The sequence below is a fragment of the Carex rostrata genome, chromosome 4 (genome assembly GCF_964058835.1).
Source record: "Carex rostrata chromosome 4, lpCarRost1.2, whole genome shotgun sequence".
In the NCBI taxonomy this organism is placed as follows: domain Eukaryota; kingdom Viridiplantae; phylum Streptophyta; class Magnoliopsida; order Poales; family Cyperaceae; genus Carex; species Carex rostrata.
In genome coordinates, this window is record NC_135921.1 from 8,344,776 (window position 1) to 8,369,084 (window position 24,309).

The window sequence follows — 24,309 nt, forward strand, 5'->3', positions numbered from 1 at the left end:
TTCACAGTGTACATGTTCGGTCAGATGTCAGAGATCAACAAGAAGCCGCTTCATGTACCACGCGACTCGACATCTCCTTTTCTAGGTTTCATCCCTAACGGTGGTCCGGCTGCACAGATTGTAAGTTTTTTATATTATTTTATATTTATTTCAGTACATGTACGGTAATCATCTTTTGAAATATTGATCAAATGATTTATTCGCAGGTACTTATGAATATCAAGCAAGTTTTGAGAGCTACAAGATATGGGATCACAAGAGGCTGGAAGAAGATAGGTAAGATTTTGTTGTGCACATCTGCACCTCCGGTAGTCGTCGCTGGGTACAAAGACCAACTAGACAAGATATTGAGGCTAGCGGATCTTCCAAAATACGAGGATTTACACGAAATGGATGACAAAGATTCTGCAGAGCAGATGAGCACACCAGAGCCGGATTTTTCAGAGATCTTGTCCGCACCGACGCCTGAGGCAGCATTTGAGCAATTTGGAGATCGAGTGGTACGTGTTCTTCTAATAACTTACATATTGAGAAATGAGTCCCGGATTTTATTAACTATCTATTTTCAGGGATATGAGCCCCGGTTTGAGCAGACTCAGACATCGCAGGATTTCGAGTTCAATTTTGGGACCCAGTACACTCAGGATTACCCATCTCCTCAGTTTTTCACACAGGATGAGCCACCACCACAGGACGATGCAGTTCCATCCTATGCAGAGACGTTCGCAGATTCTATTTTCGATCCTACCATTCCACCTTGTTCATCTGAGGAGCCTTTGTTTGGACATATACCAGAGGAGACCCCACCACAGCCATCGCGGCAGTATACTCGGCTAGAGGACGAAGATGGAATCTGAGGTCGACCCCTGTCAGATTGAACTCTACTAGGACCCGCTACACATGGGGGCCGACTAGGACCCGCTACAGATGGGGTCCGGCTAGGACTCGTTACAGATTGCTCGAGCCCTAAACCCTGAGTCAAGTGCAACAATTGTCTGGTATTCTGTCTGGAGTTCTGTCTAGAATTTTGTCTGGGGTTGGCTACCACATATAACTCTAGAAACTTGAAAGGAGTGGCCATATTCATTGTCATTTGGAGATATAACTCCCAACTGCTATCGTCTTGTACCGGAAACTGTTGGAACCAGGTTTGGTTGCCTTGACCAATATTGATCATTGCGTTAATTACCAGTTCATAATTACGGTGGTCAATATCGAGTTGTTGGTACACTTCCCTATTTATACTTCTAAAATCCAAACCTAAGCCGATATTGAACATTTTCGGCATTTGGTGGCTATAATAAGCGCCATTTGGTCCTTGTAATACTTCACCACCAAAATAACAAGCAATTCCAATCATAATTGGTTGAATGAACCTAATATTACAAAAAATATTATAAAATAATGCACTAAATTAAATAATACTACAGAAAATATTTTTTTTGAAAAAAATAATGGAAATAAAACGCACCTTGGCGGCTGTCTTTGGTGAACAATTGAAACAGAAGCAATCTGATTTGTATACAGCAAACCTAATGAGTGCGCAGATCCACCGTGCGCACGGGTCGGTGCGCAAATCCACCACGCGGACGGGTCAGTCTGGCGGGTCATGGCGCTGGCGGGTCAGTCCGCGGATCCGTTACGCGAACGGGTCGGCGATCCGTTCGCATAGTGGCGGAATCTCAATTCGGAATTTTCGGATGGTGTTTATTTTATTCCGATTTTTCAGAGTGGTACAAAAAAAAAAAAAAGGTTGGATATTTCAACAAAAGCCAATGGATAATATTCTAAACATTGGGTTATGAAATTAAAAGTTATTTTTTACAGTACTCAAGATTGTCAAGGTAAATCTGTTGTAAACAAATCTCAACTATATAATGAATTAATACATTTATACAAACAAAAAATTATTTTTTTGCAGTAAACATATTTGAAACAACACCGAATATATTTATGTTAGCGCTAAGCCGGTAAATACTCTTTTCTTCAAGTTATTCCTCTACTGAATCAACCTCCTTGAAATGAGCTTCCTATTACACCAAAAGCAAAACTAAACATTAAAATTTAGAGCTAATACTCATTTTGGGGTGAGGCTACGGTACTATGCATAGTGCACATTGGTTCGGGCTATGGTACCATATTTTGTTTTCCAAAGTACAAACAATCAATTTGAATTGATCAACATGATCTCCATATAAAATATGTACTTGTAGATAAAAAATTTCACGTTTTTACTTTCCTTTTAGATAGGTAGAAAATCACTTGATTTGAATATTCTATAGGCCAATCGGAAGTAGTGGTTTTCTACATATCTTAAAAAATAGTTAAAAAATTGTAAAAAAATGAAATTTTTTAGTCTTCAAGTACATTTTCATATGAAGATCATGTTGAACAATTCAGATCGATTATTTGGTCTCCAAAAACAAAAACATTGATCGGTAGTACGGACCAATTTGTGCTATGCATTGTACTGTAGCATCCCTCTTCATTTGGAGGTAACAACAATGGCAAGAACAATTCAACATGGCCAAAAGATGGAAATTGACTGGATCAAAATAATTACAAGACTAGAAATAAAGACTAAAGAATACTAAAGAAAATGAACAAAAAAAATAGAAAAAACCTTGGAGGCGGCATTGTCTCATCAGATAAAATCTTCTCAAGTCTCTCTTCAAATATAGCATGCCACTTTACCTGTTGATCCTGTATAATTTAAAAATGTAAGGTCTAGCAGTGACAAGTAAAAAATAGTATACATTTAATTTGGGATCCAACATATGCTTATTTTCGTTAATTTTTTTTATATAGAAATTATTATTAGATATTAAAGAAAAACAGAAAATAATATGTATCGAGTTTTCCAGTGGCATGAATGGATCCGAGAAAAAATTTCAGCTCCAAAAGAGCTGAATTTTTTTTTATTGAAAACAGATTTCTTTGTGGCCGTTGGAGTGTGAAGCTATGGGCATTATGAAAAAAAATAAAAAAAACTTGGGATCTCAAACAAAATTACGGCTTCAAACTTTTAAAATGAAATTCTCTTTCAGATCCATCTATGCCATCGAAGATCCAAGGTACTCTTTTTGGTTCCCTATATTATTTAATGATTATTTCTAGAAATGAGATATTTTCCTTAATTTCAGCATACATACTGGCTGTAACAGGATGTACCAGGTAAGTCTCATACCAACTGATCACTGTGGAAATTGGTGTACGTACCGGTACCAATCTCGTTATACGTATTAAATTTAAAACCAATCACATGAGAAGTGGGGGTTGAACCTTTTCCTCCTGACGTCAGTGCTTGATATAAAAAGTGGGGTTGAACCTTTTTCTCCTACCATCTCATCTTCTTTTCTCCTGGGCTCATGAAGTCACGGAGGAACTGTTACATAGGTTGTTTGAAAAGGGTGCAAGCAAGTGATCCGAAAGCGGAATTCCTGCGCCATTGCTGACCTGGGTCTGATCCAATTTGCAATCTCTCGTCTCTTCAGAACTATTGCGATTATCAAAAAGATAAATTATAATCTTTTTTCCCTCTCCAACTGCTACCAGTACCACATTTACAAATTAAATCATAACTGCAAATTAGGGTTTTATGTACCGTTTAAGGTATTTACATTACACTAACATACTTTGAGACATTTGCAAATGACAACCAACTATTTGATTACACGGTTGTTTTATGTACTTGTTCCCATACGGATAAAAACTGGATAAATATTTCACAAAAAGTGTAATTTAAATTATAATTTTTGTACTAAATTATATGTATCCTGTGAAATTTTTTACCTTTCAGTGCCAGGGATGCTCTGATGAGAAGTTGAGTTTTCCTTGCCTAGACTTGGTGTACTCATTATTGCTTGGTCAGCGCTGTTTTCTTGCTCACAATGTGCCACCGACTGGATCTTCTTATTGGACAAGTTATGAGCAAACTTTGAAGACTGATCCGCCCCGTTAAGCTCTTGGGAAGCTACCTTTTTTTCCAAATGAAAATTTTCCATTGCGGTTTTGTGTTTCTCATCGCATGACTTTAATTCCTTGGCCATTTTTAAAAAAAATATGGTAATTATTTTTGTATACTTTTTTTTTAATATGACAATGGAACCTAATACCAGTATAACAAAAATGCATGGGTTTGTTGTTACTAGTAAAAGGTAGTCATTTACCTTTTGCATTTTTCATTTTTTTATTTATTTATTTTGACACTATTGGCTGGATGTGGAATATGTTCATGACAAGCACAACGTAATCAGATTGCACAAATAAAAACCGAAAGAAAATCCGAGTTCTCTAAATTTTTTTTAACACTAAAACTGAATTGATCTAAAAAGAAAAATTGAAATGGAAATTATACATTTTGCCATCATGGAAAATTGAACTCCAATTAAATAATCACTTGCATTAAAAAAAGGAAACTGAGTAGAAAATTAAACTCCAAAAAGGGAATTGAAGTAGGAACTGGACATTTTTCCATTGTAAAAAAATCAGTTGCCTTGATAAGTCTGATTTAGCTATAATTCCTCAACCAAACAACACCTTAGAAAAATAAAAATTATAGTTAAAAGACATACCTCTTGTGTAAGCTTTCCTAAACTCTCATGCAATAAAAGTATAACAAAAATTATTATTTATCATTTTGTTTTAAGAACAAATCAAGTAGAACTGAAATTAAAGAAAACCTAATCAGGTCATCATAAGAATCTAAGTTAGCGCGAGTAGGAGGCCTTAATTCAATCTTCTTCTCTTGATCCTTGCTTTCAAAGCATGAGAGAAAACATCCCATGAAAGCTGAGAACTGATAGTACGAAACCTAAATGTTCCTCTCTCAATCCTTTTCATGGTGCTCTTCTGTTGTTACTTTGTTGTTAATGTAGCAGTTCATATTTAACAATAATGATACATTGGCAATACCATGAGATTGAGGCATACCTTTCAATAGGCACGACAAACAATACATGTAGATGTATAAACATGAACATGTGCAGAAAATAGTAATAATTTGAAAGCTACAAGAAACTTCTATGGTATTTGTCTATTACTGCAACAATGGAGACCTTTTTCTATTTTTTTTTTTTAAAAAAAAAATTCCACTGGTGCTGTAGTGGTTAGTTATTTACCAATAAGTGTTCTCTGGTATGATAAAGAGGTCACTCAGAGAGGAGAATATATGTTCAAAAGATGTGATGTAAACTCTGTGTGTAAGAAATACATGAGAGTAATGTGTACGGAAAAGTAAATTATATTGATATTCGACCATATAGTATATTACATTATGCAAAATGTGGTCACAAAAAAGGTGTTTACATCTCCGGAAGTAGTAAGAAGCCAACACAGCAGTGCAACTGCAGGAGAGGTAAAGCTTTAAAAAAAAGGGGGGGAAAAGAAGGAAAAAATATTCAAAGCTTAAAAGGGCAGAGGTTGTCAGACTTTCAGGTGAGGTCAAAAGCAAACATGGCATCTTTTGAAAAGGCTGTTGGTAAAAGATCTTTAATTTTTAGGAGAAGTCCTGAAAATTACAATTAACAGTTAGGTTAGTGACATAGAAAAGGCATATTCGGTTGAATTTTCAGACATTATCATTTTATCAATTGAGTGTAACTTCCAAATTAAATTTCATTACTATTGTCTAAGTGGCAATTTCACGACATATTTCTTAAGATCACCTCACAACTCACGTAATACTAATGCTTATCGACCTTGTCCAGTAACACTGTAGCAGAATGTAATATATGTGGCAGTATGGAAAAATTTGAGTAACTACAAATCATGGTTTATCAGTTGGTACGCAGCAAAAATTGATGTTGTTGAACTTTATACAAAAAGAAAATAAGATATTACCAGATTCTTAACTGCCGTATGACCAGCTAGCTGCGGCAACACAGCTATCTAAGCTAAGAAATCAACTCCTAGTCTTGCAAAAAACATTGATTTATGTACTAAATGTGATCAAATCTGACTTTATGTTTCTTCTCATCATCTCTTGACGCGAAACTTTGATCTCCCCTTGTTTGCAATGCCCATCAATCAATGCAATCAAAGTCACAGTATTAGGAACCAACCCACTAAGGAGCATTTCAGCAAACAGTTGACTTGTGTGACTTAGACTCCCAAATTTATATAAACCCTTGATCAAATGCGTACGAGCAAACACATCAGACCAGATTCCTTGATCGGCCATTGTTAATTAGAACTCTAACCCATAACCCAAATTTCACCAAACAACCGACTCAGCAAAAAAGAAATTAAAAAGGAAAGATAAAAAATAAGAGATTAAATCCAAACCTTTCTCGACAATTAATGAGTCATCCTATGCAACAATGCACTGCTTTACTTGGATCGAACGGAACAGCTCAGTAGCTCACTTCAATTAAAGCCAAAGAAATTATCAATTCTTATAATTTGAACCCCCCTCGAAGCCCTCATGCCAAGGAAACCCTAAACAGAGAATTAAGAATCCAAAAAATCAAGAAAATCAAAGGATTGTAAATTACTCGAGTGTACTTCAAGTTGGTCCAGATGCAGGTTGGCCCCTTCCATCCCGATTGGCCGGTGCGAAACGACCTCGCTACTTGACAGTCTGGACGGGGCTGTAGCAGCGGTGCAGAATAGCGGGGGAGAAAGATGAGGCAAAGGGAAGAGAATACAGATTAGCAACTGTTGTTAAATGAGAAGAGAACAATCGATAAGGTAAAGGGGAAAACACCGACCAAAGAGAAGAGAAGGAGGCGCGGAGCGAGGGAGGAGAGACACGTACCGGGGGAGCTTACGACGTGGCGATAGCAGAGATGGGTCATACTGCGAGCAGCGGCATCTGTTGCGCTATCTTGAGCAAAATCGCAGGATCTGTAGAGGCTGTTGTCGGTGGTCTGAAGATGACGGGAGGCGGCGCCTTAAAACAATCTCACTCATGGAAATCACATCAGATGGTACAAAGAGGTGGTTAGACTGTTCATTGCTGACCTCACAGCTCATTGAAAATTAAGGTAGTATAGTTTCCAAACACATATTAATATGGAGAACAAGATAAACGGTTCGGATCGACCGTTAGAATTTGAAAACTCGAATATAGAGCCGTAACACGGTAACAACCCGTGATATACATAGTACCATATACTCACTCATAGTATAATGTATAGTTGCTTAACCCACTGTAAGATAAAATATTTATGGGCCATTGAGATGGGAGAGCCCAAAATAGCTTCGTTTTTTGACCTCTTCCCTCTTGTAATAGAGACTCGTAATATATCCAAGAAACATGTTATTGATTCTCAGACCACAACAAAATTTGGCCCTTTTGTCTTGCATAGAGATATATCTTATATGGGTTTAAAATGTCATTAAGAATGGCATTAAAATGTCATAAATAAGTAGAGATAATTCCTTCATCGATTAAATATATAAGATTGGACTTTGCCAAAGACACTTTGGAGGATGTGTAACACCTACTTAAAGCAATACAACAAACCCGAGTTTTAGCGTCCATAGTAGGGGTGAGTAAATCGCTCATAACTCATGAGCCGCTTATAACTCACTCATTAAATGCTTATTTAAACTCGCTCATTTATCAACTCGCTTAAACTCGCTCATTTATTAAATGAGCAAGCATGAGCATGCCCCAATTCGCTCATAACTCGCTCATTTAGGATTTGCCACATCTAATTCCTGCCACATTCAATCCCAAATAAATTTCTGCCACACCAGCCTTGCCTCATTAAATCCTATGTAATATTCATAATTTCTGCCACGATAGCTGTTGAATTTTTACTAGTGCTGTTGTTAGTTTCTGTTGAATTATTCTATTTTTGTAATATGTTAATTGTTGTCTATTGATGCTATTTTGAAAGTATTACACTTTGTTGGATGATACTATTAATTTTTGTTATATTCTATTGTTGTTTGTAGGACGATAGCTGTGAAAGTATCATTGTTGAAGTATTGACGACACTGTTGATTTTTGTAATATGATTATATTTTTGTTGGATTTTTATTATATTTTATATAAATGAATGAGTGAGTCTATGGTACTATGCATATTACGATTTGGCACTGTGCTATGGCTTTATATTCGAGTTTTCAAATCCTAACGGTCGATCCGAACCGTTCATCTTGTTCTCCATATTAATATGTGTTTGGAGACCAAATTTTACATTTTTTTGAAATTTTTTTACTATTTTTTAAAATTTATTGAAAATCACTGTTTTTGGATGGTCCAAAATTTTCAGATCAAGTGATTTTCTAAATATCTAAAAAAATAGTAAATTTTTTAAAAAAAATATAAAATTTGGTCTCCAAAAACATATTAATATGGAGAACAGGATGAACGGTTCGGATTGACCGTTAGGATTTGAAAACTCAAATATAGAGCCGTAGCACGGTGCCAAATCGTAATATGCATAGTACCATAGACTCACTCTAAATGAATTATGACAATTTATTAAATTTTAGTACTCATAACTCATAATTCGCTCATTTATCAACTCGCTTAAACTCACTCATTTAGTAAATGAGCGAGCATGAACATACTCTAATTCGCTCATGCTCGCTCATTAATTACCCCTAGCCCATAATAATAGTTCACATGGTATATTTTTCTTTGCTCGGATTCAATGAAACTCGCCCCTTGCTCTTTTTGTGGCCTTGAATTAAAAATACAAGAAAAAGTAGTCTTTCAGTTGTAGAAAAATACTTGCATTATGTTTAATTGAATTATGATCATTCATTATATCAATATTGAAGTTTTCGTAATTGTATGACAGTTGCATTTTTAGTTCTTAGAAAGTACTTGAGAGTATCTACATCTCTAGTATTATTAGAATTTATAATATAATGTAGTTTCAGAAATGTGACAGAGTTTATTATTTAGTAACTATATATGAAATTTTTTTATTAAGAAACTATTTATAAACTCTATACTGACCAAATAATTAGTTCAAATTATTCCTTATTTTCAATTTACCGCTGATATAGTTTAAATAGAAATTTTAAAATTAATTTCAGATATGTGAGAGTTTAGAAATTTAGCGACATTAAATTTTAAAAAGTGATTAACAATTATTTAGAAATTCATTTGAGTTGTTGGAATGTAAATATTCTAATGTCTCAAATCGTACTCATGCTAAATTGGACGCCTCCAATTGATTTTTCTTTCTTTCAAATTTCGATAATCACTTTGTTATTGCTTCGGATTTACCATCATAATTTTAGTATGCATTATGTATTCAGGTTTTTTTTTTTTGTAACTTGAAAATAATAATCAAGAATATGAATAAAATTGTTTTAATTTAGTACAGATTTTAATAATAAAAACCGTATTTTGTTTCAGTAAAATAAAACTGAGCCTCGGCATTTTTAATAAATAATAATAAAAAGTGTAGTATTGTCATGATTTTTTTTTTTTTTTAAAATGTATAAACCTGTGCCATTAACCTCAGAGAGAAGTCTCTGCTTTCGAATTCGTATGATCGTATCGTATCCTTTCCTCTCCACCGCTGATCGATCGATGGATCGATCTCTTATTAGAGTTTTGAATATTGTATTTATTTAATAAATGAAATGAAAGGAATGAATAATGTATTTGATTAAGCTTCTTGTATTTGACTACTACGAGTATCGACAGTGTTAACTTTTGTTACTTTTGAAAATAAAATTGATTAAATATTTTTTTTTTTTTTGAAGGTCAGCTGGCTTCTTATTAAATATTTATAAATTACCTTTGATTTAAGAATGAAATACTAAGTGATTGTTGTCGAAGAAGAGAAAAATATTTGTTCTCTTCTATTCGGCCAAAAAAGCTAATCAGCAGAATTGGTCAATTAAAGAAATAATTATCAATTGATTATACTTCAATTAATGAGGTGTTAAGGAGTAAATGGTCATTTCTAAAAAGTTTTTTTCGCTGTTAAAATCTACGCCCATCATTTCGATCAGCGGTGGAGAGGAGAGGAGATGATACGATGATGCGAATTGGATAGCGGAGACTTTTCTCTTTACTATTTTTCGTCAAACTTGACAAACCTCTCTCTCTCTCTCTCTTAATTCCCCAGTATTACAGTAACCCTCTCCATCTCTGGATCCGTTGTCTCGAAGATATTGATGGGGCACTTGACCTCAATCTCTGGAGTTCATGTTGATGGGTCACCCGTTAGTGGTGGTGGTCTCAGGTGCTTTGCTTTACTTTACCTTTTTTTTGTTAAATTAAATTTAAGTTTCTTGCTATTTAGATTTAGGCTTACTGGTAGATATGTTCATCTCAACACAACACACTTGGTGTTTCTTACTTCTTTAAATTAATTTAATTAGTTAGTTCATTTTCTTTTTTAGATTATTTAGCTGATCTACTTTAATCTTTGCTCTATGTAAAGAACTAAACTAATCTTAAGATCAGTATGGTGCAAAAAGAGTTTTTTCTGATAGCCAATTCATCTATGTACCAGACCTGTTTGTAAAAAAAAAATACTGATTACTGTGGTATTGAATTCATTTTGTCAGGTTCTGACCTAAAATGACCTGCTGTCAAAGGTCAAGGCAAATTTAGCCTGATCTAAACCCAAATTCACTCAACAGGAAACAGAGCAAAGTATTTTTATTTTTCGAGCCCCTTTGTTTGTTGTCTCAAGCTATCATGAACTTACATCCTACCTCTATTCTTGTTATTGTTTTTTTTTTTTCAGTGAAAACGGCAAGTTCTCTTATGGATATGCCAGCTCAACTGGAAAAAGGTCTTCTATGGAGGATTTCTATGAAACTAGAATTGCTTCTGTTGATAATCAAATTGTTGGTTTGTTTGGCGTGTTTGACGGTATTGTACTTCAAATTTCATTTGTAATCCAGTTAAAAAGTTGTTGAAATATCTATATTTCTTACTACGAGAATCATTATACGAATTGGGTTTTGTATCTTGAGATTTATCTATTGTGGGTTTATTTGAGGCCATCATGTCTGGTAAGGTTCCATAGTTGTCAGATATGGCACCTCAGTTGCTGGCATCAACTATTGTTCCCATGTTATCATAATCATAATCTTAATCAGAATCAAGTAACTACTATATTGCTTGATCAAACCAGCAAAAAACTAAAATGTGTCTTCACACTGTGTTCATATAATTGTTTGTGGAATATAACTATACTTTGATTCTAGCATTTAGAGATTCGAAATTTGCTAATTGTGGCAATAAACAGTACTGTGAGTTATATATAAGTTTCCTTTGCCATACCACTTGTCCTTGTAATTGAACAAAGCTTACTTCATGGGTTACCTACTGGTTTTAAAAGGTCCTTTTTTGTTTTCAAAATCTGAGAGAGCATAGAGGGTTCATTAAAATTATGTTATTTGTTTGTTATATACATATATAGGTCATGGAGGTGCAAGAGTGGCAGAGTATGTAAAGGAGCACTTAATAAGCAACTTGATAAGGCACCCTAATTTCATTAGCGATACCAAGAAGGCTATAGGTGATCTTTAATTATTTTGTTATTTAATTATCTTCCATATTCTTTTTCTTTTTGACTTTTTTTTAAAGGTGTATTTGTAGTTTTGTGCCACCTATTTCCTTCGCTTAAAATGACAAACCCTCCCTAAGGACCCTACCTAAAACCAATTTGAACCAACATATATAGAAAATGGCTTAGACGCTTTGTTTATATTAGAAGAATAACAGTGCTGACCAAGTTAATAGGAGCAAACAAGATTTGACCAATTCAAACTGGAGCAAGCAAGATTGATTAGGACTGTTAACAGTAGTTAGTTAGATTAAATAGTTTGTTACAGGATTGTTATACTTGTAAACCATGGCTATAAATACATGATGTATATGTACTAAATATTGAATAAATGAAAATACAATTCCATTCTCCCTCTTCCTAAAATCCTGTATGGTATCAGAGCTGGAATAAGGCTAACGCCTATTCCAGGAATTATGCCTCAAATCCTTTAGTTAATCAAGAAGATAAAATAGAGAGGCAGTGGTTTTTAAGCTAGACCCCTTGATGGTTTTTGTTACAGCGGATGCATACAAGCAGACAGATCAGGACTTCCTTGCAGCAGACAACAGCCAGAACAGGGATGCGGGGTCCACTGCTTCAACAGCCGTGCTGGTTGGGAACCGCCTTGTTGTTGCTAATGTGGGGGATTCCCGGGTCGTCATATGCAGGGGAGGAGATGGTCAGTAAAACCTAATGCTAATGCTTCACAAATTAACTCTAGTACATGACTATATGTGGGGCACACTTGAACATGATTTTGTGTTGTGCGCAATGCAGCAATAGCAGTGTCAAGGGACCACAAGCCAGACCAGACTGACGAGCGTCAGAGAATTGAGGAGGCAGGGGGATTTGTCATGTGGGCTGGTATGTTCCTTTTTCCTCATCTTATTTCAATTATTTGGTGGTGCTTACTGGTGTTTACTGGTAATTTGAGTTATTCTCCTACCAAGAAAAAAGAAGAAGATAAAATAAGTACTTTCTGGTGCTTACAAAAAGGGATTGTTGCCTGTAGATATTTCATGCATAAGCTTCTCTTTTTCGGTGATAAGAGAGTTTTTAATTCCTATATATCCCATACATAGATTTTTAGGGCACAATTTTGTCCCAGAAAAGACAAGTCCAGAGTCAAATAGGACATTATTGTTGTTTATTCCTTATTATATGTGCAGCATTGTTACTTTGCTGAACAAAGTATTATTGTTATACTCGTTGCAAAAGAACAATTAAAAATAGAGTGGAAATTGCAACTCAGCAATTTAAATTGCTAATTACTTATAACTTCAGTTGTACTTTTTTTACCCTAAAATCTAACTCTACTGCTGGAAAAAATAAACTAGGCACATGGCGTGTTGGAGGTGTACTTGCAGTTTCTAGAGCATTTGGTGATAAGCTCCTCAAGCAATATGTTGTTGTCGATCCTGAGATACGGGTACACATTTGACCTGTTATATATATATATATTTTTTTGGATTTAGTGGTGCATGGTTTTCCTTTTTTGAGGGTTAGTGGTTAAATACCACTAACAAATATATTGATAAAGAAAAATGTTATATACAAGTTCCTAATTTCTAACCCCTCGCCTTACAGAAAGCTATTTACATCACTCTTAAATTGTGAAAAGGGTTTCCAAAAGCGTGACAAACACATTGGCCTGATCAAGACCCCCTTTTCTTCCTCTATTCCTAACAGAATAGCAACCAGTTGTGTACATCCATGGCTGTGTCATTTATAAGGCAGTGCAGCGGCTTGTTCTGCTGAGAGAATGTCCTCCTATTTCTTTCTCTCCAGATGACCAATGAGCCTTCTGCACAGGCCATGTCCCATTGCGTTCTCAGCCACAGGGGCATGTTGGCACATCCCTTCCACCAGATGTCCCGTATGTTGGTACCCACTATCATTGGGATATTGATCTGAGCACAAAAACCTCTCAACCTAGACGCATACATGCATTCCAGAATTAAGTGGTCCCTTGTCTCCAGGAGCCCATTGTTCCAAAGGAACACCCATGCGCCACCGTACATCCCCTTGCTGCTAGAATCTCTTGTGTCAGGATCTTGTTGTCCTTCAAAAGCCACACAAATATTTTAACTTTCATGGGAGTTGTGCATGGTTTTCAGTTTCACTGTTTTTTTTATTGTTCAATAATTTGGGTTTTCCGTACCGTCGAGAGCATGGTTTGCGAAATCGGAATAAGAATCAGTCACTTGATCGTGGAATCAGAGGTGAATCGGTTGGAATCGGCAGAATCGGAAACTCGGATTTTTTTGGCAGAAGCTTGTTTTGTACTAAAAAAGGAAAAAAACTTGAAAAAAAATATTAATTTGTCAAAAAAATATATTCAAATAATCACTTACCCTAATCTCACAGGTGAACTGTAAACCAAGTAGAGAGCTTTATATAATAGGAATTTGTATCAATACTAAAATTGTGCTCATTGGCCCGCTGTTGGCCCAATAATGAGCTAAGACTCTAAGAGTTAATCTGCTGAAATTTTCAAAATTGGTTCAATTCAACCGATTCCATTCCGATTCAACCGATTTTCAATGAAAAAATCATCCAGCATGTAACTCTGTCCAAATTCGGCTTGCCATGGACCGATTCCGGTCCGAATCGGCCGATTTTGCATACCATGGTTGAGAGTGCATATAGAGGTTTGACCATAGAATAATTCTGAAAAGATCGATTAGCAAACTTAGTTACTAATTATCCCACTTATTTCTATTAAAATATGATACTGCCTTGTTTTGGTCTGTCAAATTTCCAAAAGTTTACTTCTTTCTGGAAAGTTCTGAAGCTTTTTTTTGATTGATTAGAAAAACTTTTTTTCGTGTAGGAAGAGGTGATTGACAATACTCTTGAGTTCCTCATTCTCGCTAGTGATGGCCTTTGGGATGTCGTCTCAAACGAGGTATGTGCTTAAAATTCTATGTTTACCTTTCTAAATTCATTTATCGTCTCAAAATATTACTCTTTTAGCATGGTGATCATGGTGAATCTTTTTGCAGGGTATATATAAATTATGTTAACACATGGGTAAATGGGTAGTTTTAACATAGGCATATCCGACACGATATAGGCATATGAATAAGCACATTATTTTATAAAAGATTATGGAGAACAACAACTCATTTGTAGACTGTAGACAAACAAGGATAAAAGAGGGGGAGTATTACTTGAACAAATTAGGAGAGGACTTGACAGCCCTAAGTGATATTCTCCTGATTTGGGGTTCTCCTTTTTGTTGAACTTAATAGGGGTATTCATGAACTAATTCAAAAGGGTTATGCCAAATTAAAAAGTTTATTTTATAGACAGGATTAATTTCTGTGCTTCTTTCAATTAGTAACTTGCCAGATGGAAAATGGGGGAAAGTAGAAAATTTACTATGATTATTAACAACCTCAGGAAGCGGTTAAAATGGTGAGGCCTGTGGCAGACCCAGAACAGGCGGCAAAGATGCTTCTAGAAGAGGCATACAAGAGAGAGAGCTCTGACAACATTACATGTGTTGTTGTGCGCTTTATATATGGCCAAAATAGTACCAACTCTGGCTAAACAGATCGCGATCTTAATTTCTTGGACATATGTTGTACATATATGTGTAAAGGAAATCCAATAATCCATGCTTAGTATTTTTATTCTGGAAGGAATTTTTAATTTGATGAACTTGTGATCAAATGGATATGGTATGGTATTATTGTATGAACCTATGGAGTAATCGAGTCACAAAAGGCTCGTCGCGCTATTATATTAAATTCCAAGATCAATTTGAGTAACACTATAATCATGCGCGGGCTTATAAATTAGATATGGTGTTTATTTTGTAATGCTGATTATTGGTCTGTATGCAGATTTATCTAAACTGTTTTTTATTTTTATTTTTGGCATAGTACGTGCCTTTTTACCGTAATCCATGTCAACTGTCAACTGCATCCACATGTATATGCCATGTAGTTTGATAAAGGTATCCTCTTTGGCTCCTAAAGTGGCTAAAGTGGACAAGGAAAGAACAAATCTTGATCAATACTTGAAAAGTTCAATGATTGGTTGTTTTTCACTGAAAATTCTAAAAATTTATTTGCCGATAGCTTTAAATTGTTATCAAATTTCCTGTTCTCATCTTTTTAAGTTCCGCTTTTCAAATTGTCAAATAGCAGAAATTGATGGACTTCGATCACTTTTTTTTAACTTCTAGAGCATATCTTTCGGATGAAATTCGCAGTATAATGTGATGAGTTGGCAACGCAAATGAACAAGTTTGAAGTCCATCTTGATGTATCATCACATCTCAAATGTTTTGATTAATAAAACCATCTGGGCCAGAGGATTACAAAATAATACTACTTTATTTAATATCTTAAAATACAAAAAGCTGTTTTAAAATTGTTGTCGTTTCATTGTTATAGTACCTAATAACTCGAGAAATAATATATTCTAAATATAATAGCTCGTAATAAATCCTGATAATAATAAATTATATGTTTTTAAGTATAATATGATCAAACACCTTAACTCTATTTATCTCTAGGGGTCCGCTTTGAGATTCATGCCAAGTTAAAAGAACGGTCCGGATTTACTTATTGCTCCTCAGGTACCTGGGAGGACCCGAATTCACTTGAAGCAATACAGTCATGCAACAATCCTGAGTTTTAGCGCCCCTAATAATAGTTCACATGGTATCTTTTCTTTGCTCGGATTCATTGAATTTGTAACTCACTTGTAGAAAAATACTTGCATTATGTTTTATTGAATTACGATCATTCATTACATCGACATTGAACTTTTTGTAACTGTACTAGTATGTGTATTGGTTGGAAATTCCATTTTAGTTCTCACAAGTACTCGGCGTAACAAAGAATGCATTAATGTCTCATCTCAATTCTACATATATTTAATGAGTCAGGTAACAGATGAGCTACTGGTCTAGCCAGCCTAGTAAGTAGTAAACTACTTCATGCTCCTTTTGGTAACCTATTTAAAATATAAAATGGCTTCCCAACCATTTATTCAGGGCCCCCATTTATGCAAGCAAGTGCACATCTTGTGCTATTCAAGTTGAGAAAGCTGGATATAGCTTTTTTGAATTTGAACCATTTACTATCATATCAATCCAACGGCTAAGATCAATCAGGTTAGAAACCAATATGGTTTGGTCTTTTCAATCAATTTAATTGAAGAGTCCGAATTTGGGATAGCATGGGCCTGCTACACAGGCAAAGAGAATCAAATCCTATTTATACAACTCCACAGTCTTTTCACTGTATTGCCACTGTTTCTCTATCCAATTCATTACTTTTTTCTCATATTATCTATCATCACATCATGTCTGGTTCCCTTCTCGCCATTTTCACAGCTCTTCTAGTCACTGTGATTACCATCATTCTTGTTCAAATTATACGGTACAACCACAGATACACCAGCCTTCACCTTCCCCCGGGCCCATCAGGCTGGCCCATTGTAGGCAACCTATTTGAAGTAGCATTTTCTGGTAAACACTTCATCCACTACATGCGAGACCTTCGCAAAGAGTACGGTCCAATCTTAACCCTTCGTATGGGTGTCAAAACTATTATCGTCATAAGCAGTCCCGATCTTGCATATGAGGCATTGATTGACAAAAGTCAACAATTCGCTAGCCGGCCGGCTGAGAGCTATGCTAGAAGGTTATTTAGTTCCAACAAATTCACCGTGAACTCGTCTCTTTATGGACCAGAATGGCGATCACTACGCCGCAACATGGTCTCTGGCATGCTTAGTATGGTGCGAATAAAGGAGTTGAGGCCCACCCGGTCCCGCGCCATGGACCGGTTTATTGAACGTATCCGCTCTGAAGCTGCCGCATCACCAGATGGTAACTCTGTTTGGGTTCTGCGGAACACCCGTTTTGCAGTGTTTTGTATTCTTTTGGACATGACCTTTGGTGTTTTAGACATAACTGAAGAACATATTGCGCAGATAGATGCGGTCATGAAGCGGGTCCTGCTCTCGACAGGATCCCGCATCGATGACTACCTGCCATTTCTCCGGCCATTTTTCTATTGGCACCAGGCCAAGGTTTTAGCAGTCAGAAAAGAACAGATCAATACGTTAATGCCTCTAATCAACCGTCGGCGTGCTATTTTGAAAGACTGCTCTGCTGATCCAAATGCCGCACCATTCTCGTACCTCGACTCGCTTCTTGACCTGCGAGTAGACGGTCGGGATAAGCCACCGACAGATGATGAACTTGTTTCTCTATGCTCTGAGTTCATAAATGGAGGCACTGATACCACTGCCACTGCTATTGAATGGGCTATCGCACGAATTGCCAACGACCCATCAATCCAGTCCAGACTCTATAAGGAGATCCTAACACATGTCGGTCAATCCCGGCCGGTAGATGAGAAGGATACAGAGAGCATGCCTTATTTGCAGGCATTTATCAAGGAGGTTTTAAGAAAGCACCCTCCGACGCACTTTTCTTTGACTCATGCACCGGTACAACCGGTTTCTAAACTAGCTGGCTATGACTTTCCGGCAGATGCAGGTCTGGAAATCTTTCTCCCTGCAATATCAGAAGACCCTAAACTGTGGGCCCGTCCCAACGAGTTTGACCCAGACCGGTTCTTGACCGGTGGGGAAATTGCTGATATAACTGGCTCAGCTGGGATCCGAATGATACCATTTGGCGCAGGGAGAAGGATATGTCCTGGGCTGTCAGTAGGAACCATGCACATTTCTTTGCTTGTGGCCAGAATGGTGCAGTCTTTCGTGTGGTGGAACCACCCGTCACAGCCACCTCTTGATTTCAAGGATAAGTTCGAGTTCACTGTTGTCATGAAAACACCACTTCTAGCTATGATCAAGCCTCGGGTATGTTCCTTTTGATAGTATGGTATGTATGGTATGATAAATAATGCTGTGCTAGCTCCTTAAAATATATTATGTTTAGTTGGTACCATTTTTTCTTGATTTTTACCATGTGCTTCAAATTAGATGCTAGTTTAGAGCAGTATGAAGTGTTCCAGCTTATTGTGATGTATAGTTATGACAATATTGTATCTATAGTAATAAGTCAATTAAAAAATAATAAAGAATGTTTAGTTGTGCAAATTTCTCGTGGAGAGTAAAGAAACTTGATGTGGAATTAATACCATGCTTATTATGCAAAACCAAACTAAGTTATTTTGCCACATTTTAGGTTCCTTGACGAGTTCTATGTATATCTACTTCAATCCCTTTAATGCCAATCCAAATTTACCAACTTTACTAGAACCAGATCATAAGCTAATGTAGGGAGTAGCACACACTGCTCTACTGATGGGTAAAAGAACAGTAAAATTAAATGAATCATGCCTGAACCTAAGTACAACTAGAATGAAAGAAGTTTTTTAATAATTCAATATCACATGCCCAGTGATAGTGTACCGCTATGTACCAGACCCGAGACCTCAACTAACAATTCTCAGCACTGAAGGAGCCATATTTCACCCTTGTCTTCCCCTTCAAATTTCAGTCAATAATTACTTCTTCTTCTTTTTTTTTAAATTGTCAGCACTGAAGGAACAATTGGCTCACTAATTCCCATGATAAAGGTTAAATGCTTCAAAAAAATAGCTGAATGTTCAAGTAAAAACTCAGTTGGGCTCACTACCATGCATTGGTGAAATTAGAAATCAGGCAAAGCTGAACTTAGATATAATAGCTGAAAGCAATTAAGATGACCAAATTAGGACCACGAGTTGTTACAGGTCAGAACACATAATGTTCGTCGTTAGTTAAATTTGCAAATATTTGGCAACCATTATCATATCATTATCACTGATTAAATAATTTATGAAAGTAGATGGGACTGCACAAGAAAATTACTAAGGTAGTCATGACTGCAGCTAACTATTTATAATCTTTAGATAATAAAAAAAATATACAAAATCAATGCTGACATCAATTGAAGTAGAAGCATGTTGAGTGTTGCTTTAACCACTGGTCTATGCACCCAAGGTGAAAATGTGTGAGCACAACTACTAAGGATGCAAAACATGTCTTCCTCCTTGGAATCTGTAAGACAAACGGTATACCTACATGGAACAAGCCTATGAGTGAGTGAACAAGGCAATTAATGTGATTATGCAAAGAATTACCTTTCAAATAATTACAATTGATGGATTAGTGGAGCATGATTACTGGTCATGAAAAAACGACCCAGAAATGTTGTGCAGCATCTGAGATTTGATCGACTTAGTTGCTAATACTAGTAGATAATAAAAGCCATAACTGTACTAAAGTGCCTTATTTTTGCAGTTGCATAAGCAGCAAGGCACAATGTCGTACAACCAGAAATAAGGTTTTTCTTGTCTGGTCCTTTAATTTCACTTCTCTTGGAGCACTTTAAGAAAGTTACCATGAATGAACAGAACAGAACTTTCACCTAGGGCTGCTAATGAGTTGAGCCGGCTCGCGAATCAATGAGTTGAGCGACTCAATATTTTATAACGAATCGGACTCGAAACTAAAAAATGTTCTAACTCGACTTGACTCATTTTTGAAAGAAAAAAGCTCGGCTCGGCTCGACTCATGTAAACACTTGACTCGACTCGGCTCGACTCGTGAGCTCGTGAGCCGGCTCATATTACATGTTAAAAAAATGATCATTTAATTATTTTAAAGAAATGATTGAAGTGGGATAGAGATATTCTTGTGACTTTAAATTACATGTTGAAAAACTTTGATTATTTTTTAAAGAAATTTGAAAAAAAATCATTTCTTTAAAATAATTTCAAAATGCCGGGTCATATTACATGTTGAAAAACTTTGAAATTTGAAATCTGAAAAATTTAAAATCTGAAAAAATTTGAAATTTCAAAAAAAATTGGAATTTGAACTTTTTTCAAATTTCAATTTTTTTTTAAATTTCAAATTTTTTCAGATTTCAAATTTTTTTTAGATTTCAAATTTTTTTTAGATTTCAAATTTTTTGAGATTTCAATTTTTTTCAAATTTCAAATTTTTCCTTTTTAAAATTTTAAAGTTTTTCAACATGTAATATGAGCCGTCATTTTGAAATTATTTTAAAGAAATGATCTTTTTTTCAAATTTTTTTAAATCATTTTTTTTAAAAATAATCAAAGTTTTTCAACATGTAATTTAAATTCACAAGAATATCTCTATCCCACTTCGATCATTTCTTTAAAATAGTTAAGTGATCATTTTTTCAACATGTAATATGAGTCAGCTCGCGAGCTCACGAACCGAGTCGAGCCAAGTGTTTACATGAGCCAAACCGAGTTGAGCCAAGTGCTTACATGAGCTGAGCCGAGCTGATCTTTTTTCTTTTAAAAGTGAGCTGAGTTAGAGCCGAATCATATTGCTTCTCATTGAGCTGAGCCGAGTTTGAGCCGAACCTTAATCATTAGCAGCCCTACTTTCACCAGGGACCTAAATGCAAATTAATAGAGTTTACAAGGGCCGAAAACTTAACTGGGAGAGCGAAAGACTATTGAGAAGACGCTGATAGCGAATTCGATCAGAGTGCTTATCATATTTATCTCCGCTGCCGTTTCCTCTCACTCAGTCACTCAACAACTCCAACAAATTGCTTTTACGACAAGAAAACAATAAATATATATATATATTAATGTAAAAGCCCTTCCCTGCGCAAGCACGGCTCCACAATAACTGTTTGGCTTTGTTTGTGAACTTAGATTCTCTGTACAGATTTCTACTTTAAAATTTGTATCGGGTCGTGAATGGGGGCGTAAAAAAGAGTGAGAAAATGGGGTGTGTTTAGTTGTGCGGAGGATTTAGACTGTGAAAGATAGTGGGAGTGAGTATGAGTGCGTATCCTCTGAGATATCTCACATTTTGCGGTGAAAATTTCCAAAAAGTCACGCAAAATATGATATATGAGGATGCGAATTCGAGTATTCCCTCGGAACCGTACGAATACGACTATATGAGTACGTACGTATATATGAAGAATTTAGATGCACTAGAATCTTTAAGATTCGTATCAGATTAAAATAAATAGTTCAGATATATATATTTTTGTTTTGCTTTCAATAGTTCAGATATTATTCTATCAGATTAGGACGATAAATTTTTTTTTTTTTTTTTGAAAACTTGACAGAAGCTGTCAAGTGATTAATATATACCCTATGAGTTACATCACAGCTATTCCCGGCACCTCAATGTACCAGGTTGTAATTCAACAGAAAAACAACCACAATTTCATTTCATCTATACATCTCTTAGCTATTACTAGAGCAGCAGTCTCTATGTTGTTGAACACCACATTGTTCCTTTGTTTCCAAATGTGCCACGCTACGCATGAGAACTTGACCACCCATTCTTTCATCGACAGATAGCCTCTCTGTTTGATCATTTCCCATGATGCATTCCATATCTCCTTCACATTTTCCATTGGTTTCATTATCGGGTATCCAAGCAGAGTTGCAACATGGAACCATACCGATACGGCATATGGGCATAGGTATAGAAGAACTATGGCCAATGGAAGATTACACTATAGGGCGTTTTTCAATTGTAGAGAAAGGTGGAAAGAAAAGAGAGGAGACGCGCAGAGGAGTCCACCTTTCTCTACACCTCTGATTCAAGGACGAATAAAATTTTTACACTGAACTCATGTCTGCTCTCCTTCACTGATTCACTCTCTTTACACCTTGTTTGGATGGAGAGTAGAGGACGGGAGGTAATGAAAAGAAAAAAAAAAAATTCATTGAATTGTATTTTGTTGATAAAATTATATCGAAAGTGAATGATACACGAGGTGAAAGATTTAACCTTATATCATTATAATTTATAGAATTAGTTCTCCTTCTAATTTGAAATGTAATGGATGAAAAAAAAATTGTTACAATAAATACTTTTAGAAAAAATAATACAAATATCCAATACTATATCTTACTTCTATAATATTAATATAAATTTTTTATCACAATCCTATAACAGTCATTGAATTTCTCATTAATCTTCTAAACTTTAATCAACTAAACAGAAAATAAAACATAAAAAAATTAAATTTATTAACCATTCAAACACAAAAAAATTAAATATATTAATCTTTCTTTCTATTACATTTCATTCCCTTCTATTCTTCATCTCCCCTTTCTCTATAAACCAACCATAGGTTATAAATCAAACGATTTAAAAATTATGATACAAGACAATATTAATTAGACAAGAAAATACTGAAACTTAGTAAACCCAACACTTTAGCTTTATAAAAAAAAATCCATAATATATATTAATTACAGAAACACATTACGTGCATAGAGATATTTAATCTAGTACTCTACATCTCTACTACACAGAAACCTGATTGAGGAAATGCATTTTCATTTCCTTGTTGCAGAGCATTAAAGGTGATTCATACATTATGCACGCCACGCAAAGAAAAAATTTAAATCAACACAGATAGATCATCAAGTAGAATGAAAGGCAATAGAATTAAAAACATAAAGACAAATAATTTGGTGACAACATATGAAGTTTTAGCCAAGCGAGTCGATGGTTTTGCACAATTCTTCCAGCTTTTTCATCCTTAATCTTTCGCTTTCAGCAACCAACTGTTTAGATTAAGCATAAAGATAAAGTAAATATAGATGTTAGTTTAAATTGCACATAATTTTACAAAATCCCTTGAATATTTGTCATATTGAAAATATGTGTATCACCTCCCTGAGCCTGTTGACCAGTAAAGCCTTCTCCTTGGTTTTTTCATTAAAAGCCTCAAGTGCTTCTTTGTATTCTTTCTCCTATACATAGCAAACAACTAATTATTAATGACCTATTGACCTTTCCTCTTATTTTTTTTTTCAAATGGGGGAAAAAAAAGGCAGGCTTCCTAGCTTTCAAATTTACTTTTCAAACAATCGAGGGCTTAAAATCATTTATCAACAGAGTTATTTTCTTAAAAAAAAGTTTTCACTTTAATATTAGATAATTCATTTTTTGATTTTTTTTTTAACCTTCTTTATGCAGCTTTGTCCAAGAGGCTTTAGCTGACGGTTTACCGAGTCAATTCTCTTACGGGTGGACTCAATTTCTTTTCTTGTCGGATCCGCCATTCCTTCAAGTTCCTGCAATTCAACTTGCAGCTCAATTAATGCAGTCAAATTTATAATCTTTCTTTCATCAATATGTATTAATATTTGAAATTACTTAAAATTTCTTTCATATAGAGCTTATATTATTGCTTACTTGCTTAACAATGGACAATCGCTTGGATTCTTCTTCGACACGGCCTAATTGTGCAAAAACTTTCTCCCTCACTTCCAACTTCTTTCTCTCAATTTGTTCTTCCTTGGCACGAAACACGGAAAGAGCCGACCTAGCCGAATCATCATCTTCTCTTTCCTCTTGATCGACCGAAGTGCCCCTGTTATTATGCGAAGTGTTATTGACTCGCATCAACTGGAGTTGCTGCTCTCTCGCTTGTGTTTCGTTCTGCATCTCTACTTGTGCTTACTCTGTCACTCAACAATCCACCAATCTCTTTGTATCTACCTAATTGGTTAAATAAGAGATGGCTTTCTTCCAACAAAAGAATGATAGTGACTTCAGCTGGTAAAATGGAAGTGTGAAAATGCAGCATCCTGGTAAAATAGTTGTATCCCACAAAGGTTCAGGTCCAACATCATTGCCTCACATGTGGTTCCTCACAGGTACAGCTAGTTAATTGATTTACATAAAGATAAACTAATTAAAACGGCCCCCAATTAATTAATGCTATATTTCATATAGATAGTAACATTAGCTTGGTGTCCAATATAAGCTTATGATTAGGTGGTATTCCCATCACCATCCTTAGCCCTTATCAAAATTGTTC

At 35.5% G+C, this 24,309-nt stretch overlaps 3 protein-coding genes and 1 long non-coding RNA gene across 5 annotated transcripts; 2 read left to right on the plus strand and 2 right to left on the minus strand.

Moving 5' to 3' along the window:
* Window positions 1-1,766: 1,766 nt before the first annotated feature.
* Window positions 1,767-6,900, minus strand: LOC144552829 (uncharacterized). Of its 2 annotated transcripts, none has more exons than XR_013511246.1 (7): window positions 6,758-6,900; window positions 6,495-6,590; window positions 5,842-6,364; window positions 3,793-5,509; window positions 3,283-3,496; window positions 2,624-2,703; window positions 1,767-2,030 (listed from the first exon to the last, which is right to left on the minus strand). It is a non-coding gene; the product is annotated as an uncharacterized LOC144552829 (long non-coding RNA). The 2 variants fall into 2 exon arrangements; XR_013511247.1 differs by having other exon boundaries at window positions 6,711-6,849.
* A 2,965-nt stretch (window positions 6,901-9,865) lies between these two features.
* LOC144553049 (putative protein phosphatase 2C 45) lies at window positions 9,866-15,267 on the plus strand. The gene is made up of 8 exons (XM_078301121.1): window positions 9,866-10,163; window positions 10,674-10,801; window positions 11,355-11,453; window positions 12,004-12,162; window positions 12,261-12,347; window positions 12,821-12,912; window positions 14,317-14,391; window positions 14,889-15,267. Exons 1-8 carry the CDS (start codon window positions 10,096-10,098, stop codon window positions 15,036-15,038), a joined length of 858 nt encoding a protein of 285 aa, XP_078157247.1. The 5' UTR covers window positions 9,866-10,095; the 3' UTR covers window positions 15,039-15,267.
* Window positions 15,268-16,414: 1,147 nt separating this feature from the next.
* On the plus strand, window positions 16,415-19,419 carry LOC144552752 (cytochrome P450 77A2-like). Its single transcript, XM_078300748.1, has one exon. It carries the CDS (start codon window positions 16,680-16,682, stop codon window positions 18,348-18,350), a length of 1,671 nt encoding a protein of 556 aa, XP_078156874.1. The 5' UTR covers window positions 16,415-16,679; the 3' UTR covers window positions 18,351-19,419.
* Window positions 19,420-22,676: 3,257 nt separating this feature from the next.
* LOC144553039 (uncharacterized) lies at window positions 22,677-24,055 on the minus strand. The gene is made up of 4 exons (XM_078301110.1): window positions 23,682-24,055; window positions 23,450-23,560; window positions 23,156-23,236; window positions 22,677-23,047 (listed from the first exon to the last, which is right to left on the minus strand). Exons 1-4 carry the CDS (start codon window positions 23,931-23,933, stop codon window positions 22,973-22,975), a joined length of 519 nt encoding a protein of 172 aa, XP_078157236.1. The 5' UTR covers window positions 23,934-24,055; the 3' UTR covers window positions 22,677-22,972.
* Window positions 24,056-24,309: the final 254 nt, after the last annotated feature.

Excerpts from the sequence above, each read along its gene's own strand:
- LOC144553049 (XM_078301121.1), top strand. The coding sequence starts at position 10,096 with ATGGGGCACTTGACCTCAATCTCTGGAGTTCATGTTGATGGGTCACCC. Across the intron at positions 10,164-10,673 it reads GTTAGTGGTGGTGGTCTCAG|TGAAAACGGCAAGTTCTCTT; the intron begins GTGCTTTGCTTT and ends TTTTTTTTTCAG. Across the intron at positions 12,348-12,820 it reads GGGATTTGTCATGTGGGCTG|GCACATGGCGTGTTGGAGGT; the intron begins GTATGTTCCTTT and ends AAAATAAACTAG.
- LOC144552752 (XM_078300748.1), top strand. The coding sequence starts at position 16,680 with ATGGGCCTGCTACACAGGCAAAGAGAATCAAATCCTATTTATACAACT.
- LOC144553039 (XM_078301110.1), bottom strand. The coding sequence starts at position 23,933 with ATGCAGAACGAAACACAAGCGAGAGAGCAGCAACTCCAGTTGATGCGA. Across the intron at positions 23,561-23,681 it reads GATTGTCCATTGTTAAGCAA|GAACTTGAAGGAATGGCGGA; the intron begins GTAAGCAATAAT and ends GTTGAATTGCAG. Across the intron at positions 23,237-23,449 it reads GACAAAGCTGCATAAAGAAG|GAGAAAGAATACAAAGAAGC; the intron begins GTTAAAAAAAAA and ends TGCTATGTATAG.